Here is a 17,705-nt window from a genome sequence, read left to right as displayed (position 1 = left end):
CAAAACCAACCAACCTCCCTCAACTGTCGTTCTTCAGCCGAACAAATATTGTCTCCCCACGAGTCATCCCTAAATTGGCGATCGATCTCTTTGACGACGAGTCGGTCGCCATCTTATGATGTCGTCCTACAGCAATAGCAGCTCCTCGCCACCGCGAGTGCCTCCACATATTAGACTGAATTCAGGGCAAGAAGACATACTCGGTAGTGACACAAACAGTTCTTCGAGAACTCTGGTGCCCACATCCTCTCGACCTGATACCTCCAGATCACACCTGAACACCGTTTATGCCGCTGAACGCGTTCAAGATTCGGCTGAGAGACTATTACCCCCGAGTCAAGGCCGGCCCAACCGAGTTAGAGATGATGGATCACCATTGAGATCTCCTGCTCGTTCCAGCTACTCTTCCCGAAGGTCAAGTTGGGAATCTGATCGTAGCAGGGACAGCAGAGCCTTCGAAAACCCCTTTAGGGACTCAAGTCAGTCAAGACCTGGTTCAAGAGCCGGCAGTGAAGACAATGATGTCAACACCCAAACCGTGTCGGAAAAGTACAACATCTTACCCTCAGCTGGTCTTCTCCTATTTCCTGAAGATGTCGAAAAGGACGACTATTTACACAATCCCGATCCCAACGGGGAGCCGCGCGACTGTGACATTTTTTCCAAAAGAGGCTTGGTTAATGTCGGTGGCCTCGCTTTTATCGTGATAGGAATATTGGTCCTGTTTATAGGATATCCCCTATTGTTCGTTGCTCCCCGCCGTGACTTGAGATGGCATATTGACTGATTGGACAGGACTTTTGTACAATCATACACATCTACGCCCGACCCTTGCAAAGATAATCCTGCTTGCATCAACACCGGCAAAGTTGCCTTACTGAAAAACATGCGAAGCGGTCTGATTGACCCTGACACACCCGATTCAGTCAAAACCAAAAAAGATTTCCACGGCAACACCTGGAACCTGGTCTTTTCAGATGAATTCTCAATCCCTGGACGAACATTTTATGAGGGGGATGACCCATATTGGACTGCTGTGGATATCTGGTATGGTGTGACGAAAGATTTAGAATGGTACGATCCGGATGCCGCCACGACGAATGATGGGGTGCTAGAACTGCGATTTGATGCTTTCCAAAATCACGGCTTGAACTACCGGTCGGGCATGTTACAATCATGGAACCAAATGTGCTTCAAGGGTGGCAGATTAGAGGCGAGCATTTCACTTCCTGGGCGCGGCGACACTGTTGGCTTTTGGCCAGGTTTCTGGTCTATGGGTAATCTTGGGAGACCTGGTTACGCAGCCACCACCGATGGTCTATGGCCCTATTCCTACGACGATGTTTGTGACGCTGGCATCACCCCCAACCAGAGTTCTCCAGATGGTATCAATTATCTGCCAGGTATGCGCCTACCGGCTTGCACTTGTTCTGGAGAGGACCATCCGTCTCCTGGAAAATCTCGGACAGCTCCCGAAATCGACGCACTCGAAGCCAGCGTGGGTACTCTTGATGAACTGGGTAACGAAATTGGTCAGGTCTCGCAGTCGTTCCAGGTGGCTCCCTTCGACATTTGGTATCAACCTGATTACAACTTTGTCGAAGTCTTTGATTTTTCAGTCACCTCGATGAACACCTACAAAGGTGGTCCCTTCCAGCAGGCCTTGTCCGGTTTGTCAAACTTGAACAATCAGTGGTATGATGGAAACGCCTACCAAGTATATGCTTTTGAATATAAACCGGGCGCCGACGGAGACATCACCTGGTTTGTCGGCTCCGATCCTGTTTGGCGACTTCAAGGACAAGCATTGGGCCCCAACGGCAACGTCGCCCAGAGAGTCATCCCTGAAGAGCCCATGTCTGTGATTGTCAACTTTGGCATGTCTACTGGTTTCTCCGCACTCAACTTGACCGGACTGGCTCCGTTAATGCCAGCTACCATGAGAATCGATTATATTCGCATCTACCAAGATGACGACGGCGAAATGACGTGCGATCCGGAGGGATATCCAACCACGGAATACATCAATAATCATTACGAAGTCTATCATAATCCAAATATCACCACCTGGTAAGTTCATCCGGAGATTTGTTTGCCTCGATGATGATCTGACACAATATGTATATAGGCCGGATACCGGCTACTCATGGCCAAAGAACAAATTTATGGATGGCTGTTAATACACTAATATGTAATTTTTGCGGCCGATTTCAAGAACCGGCATTTGCTGGTGTGTACAGATGTGTGTTTTGTCCTTTCTCGAAAATTAGCGGCATGGCGATCAGCACGATGGCGTTGGCGGATTCCCTTTTGGACCCGGTCAATTGGAGGATCTGGATGGAGCACCTTATCGTGGTGAATTTCAAATCTGTGTCTAAAATCACGGCCACAGAGGGAATCATGAATTTTTCTCCGACAACTTCGGCAATCGACAAAATTTTAGAGCAACGGGGGGATGCTGCAGCAACACCCGAACCTGGAGAAGGAAAATGGGGATGAACATCTATGTTTTGCATGATGGTTCTAGAGGGGGGTAGATACAGCAACGTGATCGAGAATCCTAGATTACTTGACCGATGAAGAAGATCTCGGTCCTGCTTGACTATGTCACGGAAACTTGTATGTCCAATGATCACCACCAATACAAACAGAATTGAAACATGAGTCCTTCAATCTTTTTCAGTTTTCGAGTGAACCTGAATGCGACAGTGGCTCTTGATGTCACGTGGCGGGACGACGCCAACCACTGCTCGTCCACCCAAATATTGTGACACGCCAACTTCTCTTGTTGATTCGCTGACTGGCTGAACGGCATCGATTGTATGTGAGCAATCTCGCGATCAAGCTTCTGGAACTCTTCAGAAGCGACTGCACCTGTCAGCAACACCAGATAGCTCACGATGTTCAGCGTGACTAGCGTCGAGAGCCCAGCCACGACAAAGTCAGTGGATCTCGAAGAACGAATACGGGCAAGCTACCGACCTAAGAAGCCGAAAAACAAGGAGGAGTATGATAAGAAACAGAAAAAGGACCGAGCACAGGCGATCCTCAGCAACTACCAGATTATGATGAGTTACGCTCTCGCGAATGATAAAGTAGGACCTTTGTCAGTTTCTGTATCTGACCATTGTTGCTAATCCTTCTTCAGTCTCTACCTCAGACTCGTGCATACTTTCAAAAGGTGGCTCTTGGGATACCGACGGAGCCAATCATTAAGAATTGGTTTACTTCAGGTTCTTGAAGTTTGAAATGGAATGAATCGCCTGCACGAGACAGGTCGGAGCCATGACTGGGGGGCTCGTACTTTCACAAGTTCCTTGTCTATGAAAAACCCACAATCGCTGGGGGCCGATTTCTTTCTAATGCAATCATTAACAAGGACGAGGTGCTTCAATCTACAAATATGTACGCGGGGAAAAACACGCGAGCTGTGGATCATAGAGGACACAAATAAGCGGACATTGGAACTGCTAGCTGGACATTGAGTCATTCTGGAATCCAATGAAGGACTCCTGATTTCTTTCGTACAGTTGACGCTCCTTGTTGCCGCTGCGGGAGGCCTGGCCGAGGCGGTGGAGACGTTTTATTCTGCCGGAATTAAAAATAATTTGCAACCCGCACTCGATATTTTGGCATTATCATATTCTGTTTCTTCACACACACCACGCCAACCTTGCCGGCAAGATGTCGCTGGAGGAGAAGTTGGCCAAAATCAAGTCACCAAATCTCCAGAGTCAACAGCATGTACGTTTGCCCTTGGTCCACTCAAAAAGGACACTTCTGACTCTCGCAGACCGTGGTCGTCTTGGCCTCGATCGAGGAGACCCTTCGCGAACAAAAAGCCAAACCCACGCCCACAGCATATTTCGCGGCTCTACTAGCCCTCCTTAAAGAGTCCTCCTCATCGGCCCAAAAACGCAGCGATAATGAAGTCTTCGCCTCCACCGTCTATCTTCTCGACCTAGTTACGTCCTACGTTTCCACTAGCCTCCTCCGAACGCAGTTCAATACAATTCTCACTCTGCTTGCACCTTTTCTCAGCACTTCGACCACCAATGCATCTCTGCTTCGTTCCGCGATTGGATGTCTCGAATCATTGTTGGTAGCTCAGGATTCAGCAGCATGGAATCTCCCACAGAGCCAAACGAGTCCTCGGCAAGCCGTCCCCGTCCTACTGACACTGGCCATCGACGCGAGGCCCAAAATAAGAAAGCGTGCGCAGGAGGCATTGACCCAAATTCTGAAAAACCCTCCGCCGGGCCCTGCCATTGACCACCCGGCCGCAGAGCTGTTGGCGGGTGCTGCCCAAAATCATCTCAAGAATGCCGTGGATGTGGCTCATCAAGCCAGGCGACCAAGGGGAAGACCAGATGACAGTCACGAACCTGCTGTGATCCATGCTCTTCAACTCACGAAAACAATCGCTGTTGCATCAGGTGGATGGCCGAGCGAGAAGATCGAGTCGCTCTGCGAGCTTTTGCTATCAATCTCAAAGTCAAGGAATGACTACTTGGTTATGAGTGCCTTTGGAGTATTCGAAGTGATATTCGAGGGCATGCAAGATGAGGTTTCATCATCTAAACTGCCGCGACTGCTGGAAGCAATTGTGGAGTTAAAGCCGGCTCAGAATGATGCACAACTGCTCCCTCCATGGATAGCTATTCTTTCTCGAGGATATGGCACCGCGGCGGTAGTGGGGCCTGAAGACACGTTCACGAAATTACCCGAACTCTTCGACATGGTAGCGTTCTTCTTAACAAACCCGTCCCACAACATCAGAATTTCGGCCTCGGAATGCCTCATATCGTTCTTCGCCAATTGCATTCCTGACCACGTCATATCTGATCCGTCCGTACACGATGAAACCCTCCTTGAGCAGATATCCAAAAAGGCACATGAACTATTGTCCGTCAAATATCAGATGGCGTGGATGGAAGTCTTCAGCACGTTCTCGGCTCTTTTTGACGCCTTACGATGGCGTGGCGATCCTTTCTTGCTCCACATAGTGAAAGCAATAGGAGAACTAAGAAGCAATGAGGGATTTCAAGGCAAAAAGGAAGCGGATGAAGTCCTTGGACACGCCATTCGCAATCTCGGCCCTGGAGCAGTGTTGAGTGTCCTCCCTCACAATCTCACGAAACCACAGCCAGGTCAACCTGGTAGAGCTTGGCTTCTGCCTTTGTTGAGAGATCATGTCTCAAACACAAATCTAGCACACTTCAAGTCCGATTTGGCCCCTCTCAGTGAAGCGATGTATCAGCGCATCATTGACCATGGAGATGCTGAAAAGACCATGGATATCAAAATCTTTGAGACTGTGATACAGCAAGTCTGGGCTGCTCTGCCGGGTTATTGCGACCTACCACTTGATTTGCAAGTGGCTTTTGATCAACCCTTCGCGGAGTTGATTTCAAATCTGCTCTACACGCAGACAGAACTCCGTGTCGACCTCTGTCGAGGCTTGCAAAATCTGGTCGAGTCAAATCAAGCTCTCCTGGCATCAGATTTGCCTGATGAGGCCCTGTTATTAGAACGACGCCTACAACGGTCGGATGCCGAAAAGAATATTCAGCACCTGGCTCAATTTGCAAGCAATCTTTTGGCCGTCCTCTTCAATGTTTACAATCAGACGCTACCACAGTCTCGAGCCTTCATTTTACAGTGCATCGATAGCTATCTCAGCATCACCCCCGAAAAGGATTTGGTGGACACGTTTGAACGGGTGTCGAAAATGCTGCAGGACGCTCTACCCGAAGCCGACCAACCTCCACCAAAGAAAGAACAGAATCAGCCTTCTGGCAACAGGCTCCCGCCGACGTCTCACACCCTCCTCGATCTCGTCATTGCAATTTCTGTTCATCTACCAAGGTCTACTTTTTCAACACTATTCTCCATCTCTTCCGATATCTTAACAAGCCCCGCGATCTTAAAATCCGACCAACAACTCATCAAGAAAGCATACAAGCTAATACCCCGGCTGGCCACATCCAAGACGGGTGCAGACGCTCTCCAGGCTCGAAATCGAGAGTTGCAAGAGCTAATGCTTAGGACTTCCGAGACCACACCAGTACCCGCGCGAAGAGACCGCATTCTGGCGATTGAAACGCTGATCTCCTTCCTTCCTGTGACTGATCTCCATTTCATTCCCAGTATCCTTAGCGAAGTGGTACTAGCATGCAAAGACGGCAATGAAAAGGCACGAACCGCCGGATTTGCACTCCTCATTGCAGCTACCAACCGGATTTCCAACCCATCAAATCCGTCAGGCACTGTCATCCGAAATCGACTCGTTCCACATATGCCAGATGATTCACCCGATGCACCGGCAAGTCTCGAGGAAGTTTTCACTATGGTCAGTGCCGGCTTGGCAGGCGTCGCTCCCCACATGGTTGCCGCCAGTGTCATCGCCTTAAGCAGAATGCTGTTTGAATATCACTCTCAGCTACCCGACAAGACCAAAGGAGAGCTAGTCGACACAGTCTCGATGTTTCTTCAATCAAACAACCGCGAAATCGTCCGCGCCGTGCTTGGCTTCGTGAAAGTCATGGTGGTGGTGCTGCCGACCGAGATGGTGGAGCCGAGAATGCCATCTCTCGTTCCGGGGTTGATGATTTGGAGCAAGGAAAATAAAGGCCGATTGAGGGCCAAAGTGAAAGGGATTCTAGATCGATGCTTGAGACGCTTCGGTGCCTCAAAGGTTGAAGGATGGGTGGCCAGTGACGATAGGAAAGTGGTGGTCAACATTCGCAAACGAAGGGAACGCGCAAGAAGGAAGAAGAAAGCCAATGAAGGCGACGAAGATGAGGGTGACGCCGGTCGGTCCTCAATGAAGAAATATGACAATGAATTCGACGAGGCTGTCTACGGCTCTGATGACGATGACTCGGAAATTGAGGGTGGCGACGATAGTGATGCCGAGGACTCGGATGGCGACGATACCATGACTGGTGTTTCATTCAAGAAACCTTCCGCTTCGAAACGAGAGAATGAGCTATATATTATGCAGGACGACGAGGATGACGAGCCGCTTGACCTGCTAGATCCTAGAAGCATGGCGAGTATTACAAGCATGAGGCTAGGACGTCTGAGAGGTGCGGAAAAAGGAGTGAAGAAGACCAAAGCCACGCTCAGGGAAGACGGAAAACTCGTTCTCGGCGGCCAGGAGGACGGCGACAATGATGATGTCGCTATGGGCGGAGCTCAAGACAATTCGGTCAATGCATACCTTGACGCTGTGTCAGGTGCAGACGCAGTCCGACGAGGCCAGAAGGGACGATTGAAAGTAAAATCGGGCATGCAGAAAAAAGCAAAACAGGACTCTCAGAAACGTGAGGACGATGAAATGGATCTCGATCTCAATGTTGAAGAGGCCAGGCAGGTGGCCCGGCGCATCATGCAAGGCAGTGGCGGGCTCAGGTCTCCTGGAGGGAAAGATCCTAAACAGCAGCGACGCGGACTCGGTGTTGAGAAGAGCAAGAACCGCAATCAGTCCCAGTCTCGGCAACAGAAGCAGAGACAGAAATTTCGCGGCGGAAGCGGCGTGGGCAAACGCAGTGGGAGTAGGAGGAGGAATGTACGTTTCACGGGACGCAATGGTGGGAGGAGGTAAAAAAAAAAAAAATGAAAAAAATGAAACGATGACGATGACGATGACATTGAATGATGCTGTTTATTTTTCGACAATTTCGTCCATGTCATGGCAGGGTATAGTATGGAATGGAAAATGACGACGCGAATCGCAGTCTCTCGTGAAATGGTAGACCAGGACGGCCACTTGTTGACTTTGAAATAGTTCATGAGAGTCCGAATGAGAAAAGAAAACAGAATGAACTGAAATGAAGTCTTCCGGATACGGAGTCCGCGTTAGCAATCGGGCGCCGTTCTCTCTTGTCATCGGTTACAACAAGGCCCTCCTAGTTATAATCCTGGTCTGCACCACGACTTCCTCATTCCGAGCGTTGTGCATGTAAGGCCCACCCGTTCAAATATCGAGATCCCAGATATGCTCTGATAGGGGGGTCTTTGTGGCCAAGTTCTGTACCTTGCGCATGGTTAGCAGAAGAAAGAGAAACCAGGAGCAAGCCCCTTTATTCTAGCTGCAAGCTCATCTTTCGTATGGTCTAGGTTAAATATACTGCCTAGCTGGGAATCTGTGTGCTTTTTTTTTTTTTTCTTTATTTTCCTTTTTGGAGTAATGGTGCAATTCAAATCACTCCAGCCATTCAGTCGCTCCTCCTGGCTGTACCACATTTGGTTCTTCGTTAATCATGCTCTCAGCATCGCCGACTTGTTTCCGTTCTGAGATTTCGCGATTTCGCAACCGTGAACGCACCGCGGCTAAGCGCTCACCGCTGATGCCCGGGGTCGAGCTCCTGTTGCTGCTATTTGTCCTGCTCAACGCCAATCCTTGGGACCCGCTGTCGCCCCTCATGACTGCTGATTGTTATTGCAGAGGTTCCGATGACGAGGAAAGTCGGTTAAGATGAAGATAGACGTCAGTTCCATAGCTGGATGGAGATTTTGTTAGCATAGTAATGATGGGTATGAGGGGTAGTAGGATTTGGGGTTCTCGACTTACCCTTCCATAGATATTAACTTCAAATCTCCTCCGAAGTATCTGGCGTACAAGCGTGAAATAGGTAGTCCATATCCAAAACCAGCCATCGGGGCCTTAAAGTCGCTAGCGTTAAAACCCGGATCCAGTTCTGGTGTGGTGTCGACTGTAGTATACATATAGGTCCAGACGAGCGGGATGGCGGATCGGGGAATTCCTCCACCCTCGTCACTGATTTTGATGGTGATATCCTCTTTTCCCTCGGCGACGATGACTTTTGTCACGGGGAATTCCTCCTTTTCTGCTCCATGGGTCTCGACGACGGCTCGAAGAGAATTCTTCAAAGTTTCGAAAAGCATGTGTGACAGATGGCCGGGGACGTACATGAAATTCAGATTGGGTGGACAGAACAGTTGGACTTTCGGGGCATCGAACAAGCCATAGTGGTCTTCGCAGACGAACCTCGCATTTTCAATCGCCTCTTCCGCAAGTTCCTTCACATTTGTCTTTGTGCATATTATGCCGACATAGTTGGGATGTCCGTGAGTGGTCTGATCCGTCAAGGCAATGTGTTGCCCAATAAGCATTCGAATGCCGATACGGGACATGTAGAAGCGATCCAGGAAGGATTGAATAGAGGAATCAATTTGCAATCGTTGTTGTTTTCGCTTCCATTCATTGATACCCTGAGCCACCGTAGTGACAACCGCGTCATGTCTTCTCTTGATGATTTCCAGGGTGCGAGAGAATTTTCGATTGTATTCTGCCAGAATGGGAGGCCACTCTTTGCCATCATCCAAAGCAGCGTAATACCGGCGAGAGTTCATTCCGTTCCTGCCATTGCCATTGGTGTCTCGTTTGAGGCTTGGGTTTTGGGTGGTAGAGGCTAGTTTGGTGCCGGCCTTCTTGGGTGGGTTGAGAAGGCGGTCTCTCGTCTCTGCATCTAACTGGGGTCGCGGGAGGGTTGTGATTTCTTCGAACGATTGAGCGTACCAGTCCCTAACCTTTTTGATGGAGGCCATCTCATTGAGTCCATCTGGTAACTTGCCCAACTCTTCGACACGATGTGCAAGGCGGACTGGAAGCTCTTCGGAGAGAAATTGGGAGGCACGAAAGAGCGTTCCTAAAAGCAGGATCATCAGGAGAAAAGAACCAACGATTTTTGGAGTTGACTCACCAGTTGAAGGTTTCTCGCCGAACTGGACCATCTGACGAAGACTCACACCCGTGGGTGGAAAACTTGCATAGTGCCCTATGGTTTGCATGAGCTTCTCAGACGGTTTCCACGGCATCTTGACGAATGTTCAGGCCTTGCGGCCTGGTACACTGAGGAGAGACAACTCGAAGGGGGGTGAAGCTGGTATGCTGGTATGGTGCAGGTCAAAAAGCAGTGTGACTCGATTTCGAAATCGACCGGGGGAACCTGTGGAGGGAGTGAGAGGTCCGATGTTCTCCGAATTCTGGCTCTCGATAATGGGAGCCGAGGTCGCTCTCTGCAATTGTAGAACTGGGTGATATAGCAAAATCTCGAAGAGACGAGGAGGGTAGAAGCAAGGAGATTGCCAGGAAAGAGAAAATTTGAGGCTCTGACCAAATGAAAAAGTTGTGACTGTGATACGGTCCAAGGAAGTAAAAGTAATAAAGATGCAGGTGATCGTGACGGTGAATGAGGGACGCACACCCAGGCCTCGCAGCTCGCCGCCCGCAGCTTGCTCGGCCACTGACGCTGGGTTTGTGGGTTGCCCCTCTGCTCTCTTGGGCCTGGCGTCCGCTTGTCTCCCGGCTGTGGGGGAGGGATCCGGGTTTTGGTCTTGTCGTCAGAGAGTTCAGACACGCCTCCCCTGCCAGGGCTTCTCGGTCTCAAGGGGCTTCTCTCTCCATTGGGCCATCTACCCTTCAGCCCTCTTTTGGGCCTTTCACATTCCCTTTGCTCCGTCGGAGAGAAGAACCAACGTATCCCACTTGTCAAGCTCAAAGGGCCCAGTCCGGGGAGAACTCAACGACGATTTTCCGAACTCCAACCACACTTCTGTCGTCCTCATTCATTGTCATGTACCTGCTCCTGCCTTCGATCTCTCCTATCTTGGCCCTTCTGGCTCACGGGATGAAGAGTATTGAGACTCAACAGCCTCCGTCTCTGTGGCTACCAGGAATCTCTGGGCTGAGGCTTCCTGGGCGCAGGTTCCGCTGATCTACCGTTGTCTGGTTCAATCGGAATCCTCCGGTAGAGAGTTGCGGTTCAACAGGGTTGTCTGACTCTGCCTTTGTGGCTCATGACCCTCGATAAACGAGGTCATCAATATAAGCGGGTCGTTGAGCATGTGCCCTCTTTGACTTCTTCTTTTCATTGCCACAAGCATGTGCCTTTCGGTATTCTGGACGACGACGACGACGACGACATTAGCGTGTCTCAGGCGGCCTTTTTGGATCACATACGGAGTGGTGAGCAACAAATTTAAGGGGAGGCGACAAGGAATTCTTGTCGTTCTCGTTCTCGTGCCTCTGGTAGGGTGGATTGGTTTGTTTGCTGATGTTGAATCCTTGGTCGACGCTCCAGCTACAAACCAAGGATATCCGGTTCAACCTTGAACTCAAAATGAAAGATCGAGTGTCGTATAGCCCCTTGAAGCCTTTATTTTTCATGTCAAGGTGAGTTTGGAAGGGTTGAAACGCTCTCTAACCTGTTGCTCCTGGCTCCTCTTCTGCTCTGATGGTTCGGTGGTTGCTGGCAGCGAATGTCTGGGGCAGCGCTGCTCTAAACGAGTGAATGAGCAGAATCGTCGGTGGAAAACTGTCACAGATGAGCAAACAAGAGAAAAACATGGAAAAGGCTTTGACCCAGGCAGTGTGAGTGTGAAGGTGAGTGCGCCTTGGAGGTGGAGATCCTTTCTACTGCCGACAAATCAACCTTTGGGGGCCTCTGTTTAAGATGCCTCCTTGCCCTGAATGGCCTTCCCTCGGCGGCGCGGTTGCTATCTTGCAACTGACTCTTCCTCACGTTCCCAGTTCCTCCTGTGCAGTCTACTACAGGTCCTATTCAAGGTATCTCACGCTTCCGATTCGGGATTCGGGACCAGGTACGAGTCGCATGTTGACACTGATGCTACTGTGCTGCAGCCCACCAGACATCCTTGTGTTCCTACGACTACTGAACGGTGAGAAAGACTTGATTGATGACTGCAACTGGGACATGCTTCTGCTTCAAATTGCTTTCCTATTCTTCTTCGTACTTCGCTCTGTGGCTCGCGTACCCGATCTTGCCACTGCCAGGGTACTGGGACCCAGTAGGACAATGAGACTGTATCCCCATTAGCCGTCAGGACTTCAACAAGTGGATGCCGATCCGTCTTACTTCATGGGACGTGCATCGCTGATCTCAGCAGTTTATTTCAACAAATTTCAAGATTTCTCTCTGACTACGGTGTTCGAACACAGGATCTCTGCCTACCTCCTACGGAAGACCACTATTTTCAGAGGATACTAAAAATCGCGTTGTCCAATTCATTCTAACTCTCTGAAGGCTGTTACTATCGATGACACTCTGTTGTCGAAATCTGCATGATCCCAGAACGATCGGACACCATTGTCTTTGTGGAAGACTACAGTTTACAGACAATCTACGACGGATTGAACGTCCTCTTCCGACGAGATTTGACGTCTGGAGCTCTAAAGACTTGGGGCACGGGCAAAGACAATATCATGCAATATCGCCAGGACAATCAATTTATTTCCCAGGCTTGGTCAGAGCATTTCATTGTGTCCAGTGACAAACGCCGCCAGATACGCTCCGGGGGGATGGTAGTCCATATGCTTGTAATCGCACTCCACACGTCTTCCTACAGATCAACGACTCCCCAGCCCCGGGAGACGGGCTGAAGAAGTACAAAACCGTGGTCCCACGAGTTCTTCAATCTATTGGCGACCCGTTCTCGATTATCCTCCCATTGCCGCCCAACACAGCCCTGTCCGAAACAGCTGCAAATCGTTACTTTGAGTTCCGCGAGCTCGCCGATAATACCAAGTGCGAGAACCCCATGCTCTGGATCGGTCCCTCTGCGGCTGGACACGTTGAAATCAAGGATCGCAAAGAGGAGCCAAGAGATCTGAGATTTCGATAGGGAAGTGGTCAAAGTGGCCCGAGAAAGCGATATCGAGGTTTGAAGATGTAAAACACGTTTGTGCAAGCCGGTGGTTGGGACGGTTTTGAGGTTTGGAGAGGAAGTCGCCATCACTCAAGCCGTGATGGTGATCACCGGCCTGGGCTAACTTGATCCTACAAAATTCAGCTTGAGCAATCGAGACACGTCATATATCTCAATCCACGTATCACCAATATCCTCTGTACTCTGTAAACTACTGGAGGTTCATTGATCGATTCAATCTGAGGTGGAAGCAGACCGCGGGGCGGATAAGTAATGTAGATAGGTAGATGAAAATGGATGAATGACGGGGAGTTCCTTCAGACGACCGAATACAACCCCCGAGATCGAGAGCATTTCAACAATATTCTGCTCTGATCGCGCTTCCGCCGCTGTGCTCTCCTTTCCGTTTCTCGGCTGCTGCAGCGTAAGAGTGTGGCTTCGATTGTCGTAACGACAGTGCCAAAGACACTATGATTGGGTGTCGAACTTTTGCTGGACATCTCAATTGGTCCTGCAATCTGTGATACGGCGGTGGTGGTGAGTCGGCCTTGGTCAAAGACCACGATTTTCCACGAAACACTCATGGAGAAAAATAGCAGGAGTTACCTGGATTCTGCTCTCCTCTCTCCCTCTTCCCCCCCCAAAAGAGTTGTCACTTGTGGGAGTCCGAAATCTTATACTCGCACATCAGACATCAGAACAACACCTCGCCACTGCCCTCCATCTCTCCGCCCCAAAGCTCTGCGACTTTTCGTCCTTTAGATTTATCCCGCTTTTTCCTTTCGGCTTCCATTGCGCGCTGGATACGGAAAACCTCCTCGGCCTCACCCTCTTCGTACCCCGGCGGCGGGTCGTCATCTCTGTCCAAGTCCACTTCGCCTAGTAACAGCACATTCTCGCCGCGAACTAGATATATGCCCCGCGGAATGTCGCAGTAGAGATTGCGCGAGGAGGATGACTCGGACGGATTGCTGGCGGTGTTGTTGGGAGGGATACTAACGAAATACCGCTGCCGCGTGTCCGTTAGGACAAGGTTGGCGAATTGGTCCCACGAGCGTAGGACGCCGAAGAGTTTGCTTCCATCGCGGAGGACCAGGAGGAGTTTCTCTAGAACCGAGTGTTAGAGGAGGTTGGCCCTACGCTTAGAGTATAGGTGCGGGTGCAGTTTCGCCGACCGCGGAGTGATTTCTTTCTTCAGGGTCGGCTTCAGAGTCGAGACGTACTGTCTGTGAGATCCAGGAGCTGCGCAGCCGTTGTGAACATCTGTGGCGGCAGCTGAGGTGCGCCTTGAGGTGGTGGGCCTGCGAAAACAGCATTTTGCTGTTGCGCTGGCCTCTGGGGCGATGAGGGTGGAGGGTCGTTCAGACTGAGTTTCTCCATTCCGAAATATTGGGGGGAATGTCAAAGGAAGGATAGAGGTGGAATGGATCGACACAGATGCTCGTTATCGATGTGGAACAATGACTGTGGAGGCGAACCGACCAATCTCAGTCTTAACCATCGCAGCTAGCCTCACGGTCGATTTGGGAAGGTTTGATCACTCACGCAACATCGAGTCCGTGAAAGACTCCGACATAAAATGCCCGATTGGGATTAGTTCCATGTCAAACTGCTACTCTTCTTTATCACGTGGTAGACTACCGTTATATCACCCGAAGACAGCATGTCCTACTTCTCGTCTAAAGGGTTTATCAGTCATTATGGCCTTGACTTTTCTCCCTTTGCCTCTGCGATTGTTCTGTCATATAGGACACGGCCGCCGTGGTACCACACAGGAGCTGGCGCCGACGGGCAATCCTCGTGACAGGCGCAACAAGTGGTCTGGGTTTGGAAGCCGCGAAGAAAATAGCAGCTCTCAATGCCGAGAGGCTTATCATCACGGCGCGGAATGAAAGTAAAGGACAGACGGCGAAGTAGGAGATTGAACAATTCGTCAAGACGACTCCAGGAAATGCTGCTGCTGCCAAACCAACAGAAATTATCATTATGACTCTCGACATGAGCTCGTTCGCCGGAGTCCAGAAATTTGCAAACGCTCTCAAAGCTCAATTTACCAGCATCGACGAGGCAATTCTCAATGCAGGAACAATGCAGGCGAAATACGTCGCCAGCAGTGATGGCTGGGAGGAGACTCTGCAAGTCAACGCCCTCAGTACCTTCCTTCTCGGTATTCTCGTGCTACCGCTACTTATTGCATCAGCAGATGCCGGCACGGGGAGCTACACCCCTCATTTGACGTTGGTTTCTTCCGGTACAGCCTGGGTCATCCAGCCAGAACAGGTGAAGGACTTTCATGGCCAGCGAAACACCTCTTGAAGATCTCAGCACTCAGAAACACTCTCCCCCTGGCACCTTTGGCGGATCAACCCAATATAGCCGATCTAAACTTGTGCTCGAGTACGCCGTGCGCCATCTTGCAGCCTCACCGGCATTAAAAGGGGCAGATGGCCAGCCGAAAGTCATCGTTAACACGCCCTGCCCCGGATTTTGCAAAAGCGGCCTTAGACGGCAGATGAGCGCCAACGCGGTGGTCAAATTTATCGGCTGGTTGCTCTACGCCATTTTCGCCCGAACAGCCGAGCAGGGCACCAACTCATATACCCCTGCCCTGCCCGGAGGAGTTGAGACTCACGGAGAAATGTGGAAGAATGACCGAGTCTACGAACCTGGCCCAATGTACGCCACTGAGGAAGGTCGCAAATTTGGGGACCGAGTTTGGAGCGAGGTTTCCCAAGTGATTCTCAAGGCTGATCCCAGCACCGAAGCGTTTATTGGTTAAAACTTGGAGCACTTTGGGCCAAGGGAAACTTTTCACTGTGTATTGATACTGTCTTTGGAAAAACTGGTTTAGGCATTGGGTTTGGCGGGCAGTCGTTTCGTTCATGGTAGGCAACAGAAAGTCCACGAATGATATAACAAAAACTGGCACTGATTTGCTGGGCCGGGAGTTATGTCGGACGAAACTAATTGGCACTATTGCCCAATTGATTCTCGTCTGAGTCTGCCAATGAAAAGGTGTCTCACCTTCGAATTTAGTAATCTCGTCTTGAAATCTTCTATTCACGAGCTCCAGTTTCGAGTCTGAGATCGAATTGATGAGGCTTTCGGTGACGCCTTCATGTAGACTATAACCAGGGTCGTACACAAAACACCTGCTCATAGATCCTGTCGGAGGCACTCGCCGAGGTAGTCTAACAATCTCCCATCTGAACGAAAGCTTGCACCAATCAACTCCGGCCGTCGGCAATGCAAGCTGATGTGCTGGCAATATCTGACAGGGTGCTAGGTTTGCAGCGGGAAGTCGCTACTGCAAGTCACAATTTGCCAGTAAGCCCATTGAGGCTCTGGGTCCTTGGGATCTGCGGTTGTCGAGTCTTTGCCTCTCTGCGACCGAAATCGAGAACACTGCGGCGCCTGCATCGAGGACCGGATTTTGGATACAGAACAATTTGATTGTGTCCACTGCTGTATTCTGCCATTTGAGAAAGGCGTATTTGGGTTGGGACGAGAACAAACCCCGCATTCCGCCCAATTCGGGCTTATCGATAGCGTGATGCTCAACATCGATCCTCCACGTCGAGACGACGAGTGGTAAGTCCAACCCCATCATCAATCCGGGTAGAACTGTTGGTCTGGAAACGATGGAGTCTGACATCCGAGTAGGCTTGCCGAATGATATGTCCAAACGTCCCACTCAATCTGTACCCGAGGCTCCGATCAAGTGTAAATCGACATTGCTTCAAAGTGGCGGCTCGTAGCGTATGACTCGGTTGACTCGTTGCGAAGAAACAGAGGGGATTGGCTTCATGTATTCGAGAAGTGCCGGCATCAGATCACTTGCAGCGGTGCGTGTTGTCTCGAATGACGACACGGTGTCGATGGCCTCCACAACCGCCACAGATGCAGTGCCACCATTAACTGGTGGTACATCATCAGATTCCTCAGCAACCACGTCGGCAGACACAGATATGGCCAGTAGCATACTTGGAGATGGATATATGCTGGAATCACAAGATGGTGTATTAACGGTTCCTTTCCGGTACCAAGAAGACGCAGACTTGTTGTGTCCGTTCCAGATACTGGACTGCGATCAGGTTTTCGCCGATATCATCCATTTCAAAATGCATGTCTTCTCACACTTCCGCGGACATGAATTACCGACATTCGCCACATGTTTCTTGTGCGACAACAAGTACGTTCAGCGTCCGGAAGATGATCCAGCTCTCGCATGGAACAATATGCTGTCACACATGGTTCATGAGCATTTTCGCAAAGGTCAACAACTTGCGACGGTAAGGACCGACTTTAGCCTGATGAGGTGGATGTATGACAGGAGGATTATCAACGACCATCAATTCAAAAGGACACAGATGGCCCCGGTCCCGATTCTTCTCCCCGGTGCCACAAATCTGAGAAGACATACTTTGAATATTACAGGAGGACCACAAGCACCTCCAACCACACCTCCAGCAGTATTGACACACGTGGCCCAATCTGTCGGATATCAAACAGAGCCTTTCACAGTGAATGCCGGTCGAAGGGCAGAGAGACGTCGACTCGATGCAACTCGAACGATGGTTCGGGCACAAAGTTATATTTGAGAATTAGGTTGAAGTAATTCGACGAAAACGGGTTGTCTGAAAAGTCTTGTTGGGAGCGAAATTGAGTAGTGGCTGCTACTAGCCGCCACATTCTCTTTTTCCGGACCTGACCAGCCTGGATCCTATCGAATCTCATTTTCAAAGGCGTACCATGGAGTTCGGCTTCGAAATATGGGCGAACGGTTTGCGTTGATGGCATGACAGCGGTGAAAAACTGCGCTTTGATCAGTTTGAGGCGGTGGGTTGGACTCCGCATTCGTGTCTTTAACAGATGCACTGCTTTACTTTCATTTGTCATGAGCAATACCCCAGTCATGATGAGCGCCAGTCGGTTTTCCTTTTTAATCTTTTTTTGGTTTTTTGTGGAAGTTTGCATCAGGTCGTGTGGGAGGACAGATATGTAATTAT

General features: G+C 50.2%; 8 protein-coding genes across 8 annotated transcripts; 6 read left to right on the top strand and 2 right to left on the bottom strand.

The window, feature by feature from the left end:
• Positions 1-118: 118 nt before the first annotated feature.
• Z518_06338 (uncharacterized protein) lies at positions 119-2,180 on the top strand (the record flags this gene model as incomplete). Its single annotated transcript, XM_013417148.1, has 3 exons — positions 119-744; positions 796-2,070; positions 2,129-2,180. 3 exons carry the CDS (start codon positions 119-121, stop codon positions 2,178-2,180), a joined length of 1,953 nt encoding a protein of 650 aa, XP_013272602.1.
• Positions 2,181-2,900: 720 nt separating this feature from the next.
• Z518_06337 (uncharacterized protein) lies at positions 2,901-3,241 on the top strand (the record flags this gene model as incomplete). The annotated part of the gene is made up of 2 exons (XM_013417147.1): positions 2,901-3,095; positions 3,149-3,241. 2 exons carry the CDS (start codon positions 2,901-2,903, stop codon positions 3,239-3,241), a joined length of 288 nt encoding a protein of 95 aa, XP_013272601.1.
• A 443-nt stretch (positions 3,242-3,684) lies between these two features.
• Positions 3,685-7,609, top strand: Z518_06336 (uncharacterized protein; the record flags this gene model as incomplete). The annotated part of the gene is made up of 2 exons (XM_013417146.1): positions 3,685-3,744; positions 3,794-7,609. 2 exons carry the CDS (start codon positions 3,685-3,687, stop codon positions 7,607-7,609), a joined length of 3,876 nt encoding a protein of 1,291 aa, XP_013272600.1.
• An 834-nt stretch (positions 7,610-8,443) lies between these two features.
• Positions 8,444-9,846, bottom strand: Z518_06335 (uncharacterized protein; the record flags this gene model as incomplete). The annotated part of the gene is made up of 3 exons (XM_013417145.1): positions 8,444-8,507; positions 8,579-9,677; positions 9,732-9,846. The coding sequence occupies 3 exons, from the start codon at positions 9,844-9,846 to the stop codon at positions 8,444-8,446; spliced, it is 1,278 nt and encodes a 425-aa protein (XP_013272599.1).
• A 2,266-nt stretch (positions 9,847-12,112) lies between these two features.
• Positions 12,113-12,672, top strand: Z518_06334 (uncharacterized protein; the record flags this gene model as incomplete). Its single annotated transcript, XM_013417144.1, has 2 exons — positions 12,113-12,352; positions 12,397-12,672. The coding sequence occupies 2 exons, from the start codon at positions 12,113-12,115 to the stop codon at positions 12,670-12,672; spliced, it is 516 nt and encodes a 171-aa protein (XP_013272598.1).
• A 718-nt stretch (positions 12,673-13,390) lies between these two features.
• On the bottom strand, positions 13,391-14,076 carry Z518_06333 (uncharacterized protein; the record flags this gene model as incomplete). Its single annotated transcript, XM_013417143.1, has 2 exons — positions 13,391-13,803; positions 13,920-14,076. The coding sequence occupies 2 exons, from the start codon at positions 14,074-14,076 to the stop codon at positions 13,391-13,393; spliced, it is 570 nt and encodes a 189-aa protein (XP_013272597.1).
• A 606-nt stretch (positions 14,077-14,682) lies between these two features.
• Positions 14,683-15,475, top strand: Z518_06332 (uncharacterized protein; the record flags this gene model as incomplete). Its single annotated transcript, XM_013417142.1, has 2 exons — positions 14,683-14,933; positions 14,983-15,475. The coding sequence occupies 2 exons, from the start codon at positions 14,683-14,685 to the stop codon at positions 15,473-15,475; spliced, it is 744 nt and encodes a 247-aa protein (XP_013272596.1).
• A 1,027-nt stretch (positions 15,476-16,502) lies between these two features.
• On the top strand, positions 16,503-17,297 carry Z518_06331 (uncharacterized protein; the record flags this gene model as incomplete). Its single annotated transcript, XM_013417141.1, has 1 exon — positions 16,503-17,297. One exon carries the CDS (start codon positions 16,503-16,505, stop codon positions 17,295-17,297), a length of 795 nt encoding a protein of 264 aa, XP_013272595.1.
• Between the last annotated feature and the right edge of the window lie 408 nt (positions 17,298-17,705).

This window comes from Rhinocladiella mackenziei (assembly GCF_000835555.1).
Source record: "Rhinocladiella mackenziei CBS 650.93 unplaced genomic scaffold supercont1.4, whole genome shotgun sequence".
Lineage (NCBI taxonomy): Eukaryota > Fungi > Ascomycota > Eurotiomycetes > Chaetothyriales > Herpotrichiellaceae > Rhinocladiella > Rhinocladiella mackenziei.
The sequence above is the reverse complement of the archived record's forward strand: the minus strand, read 5'-3'. Positions and strand labels throughout refer to the sequence as shown.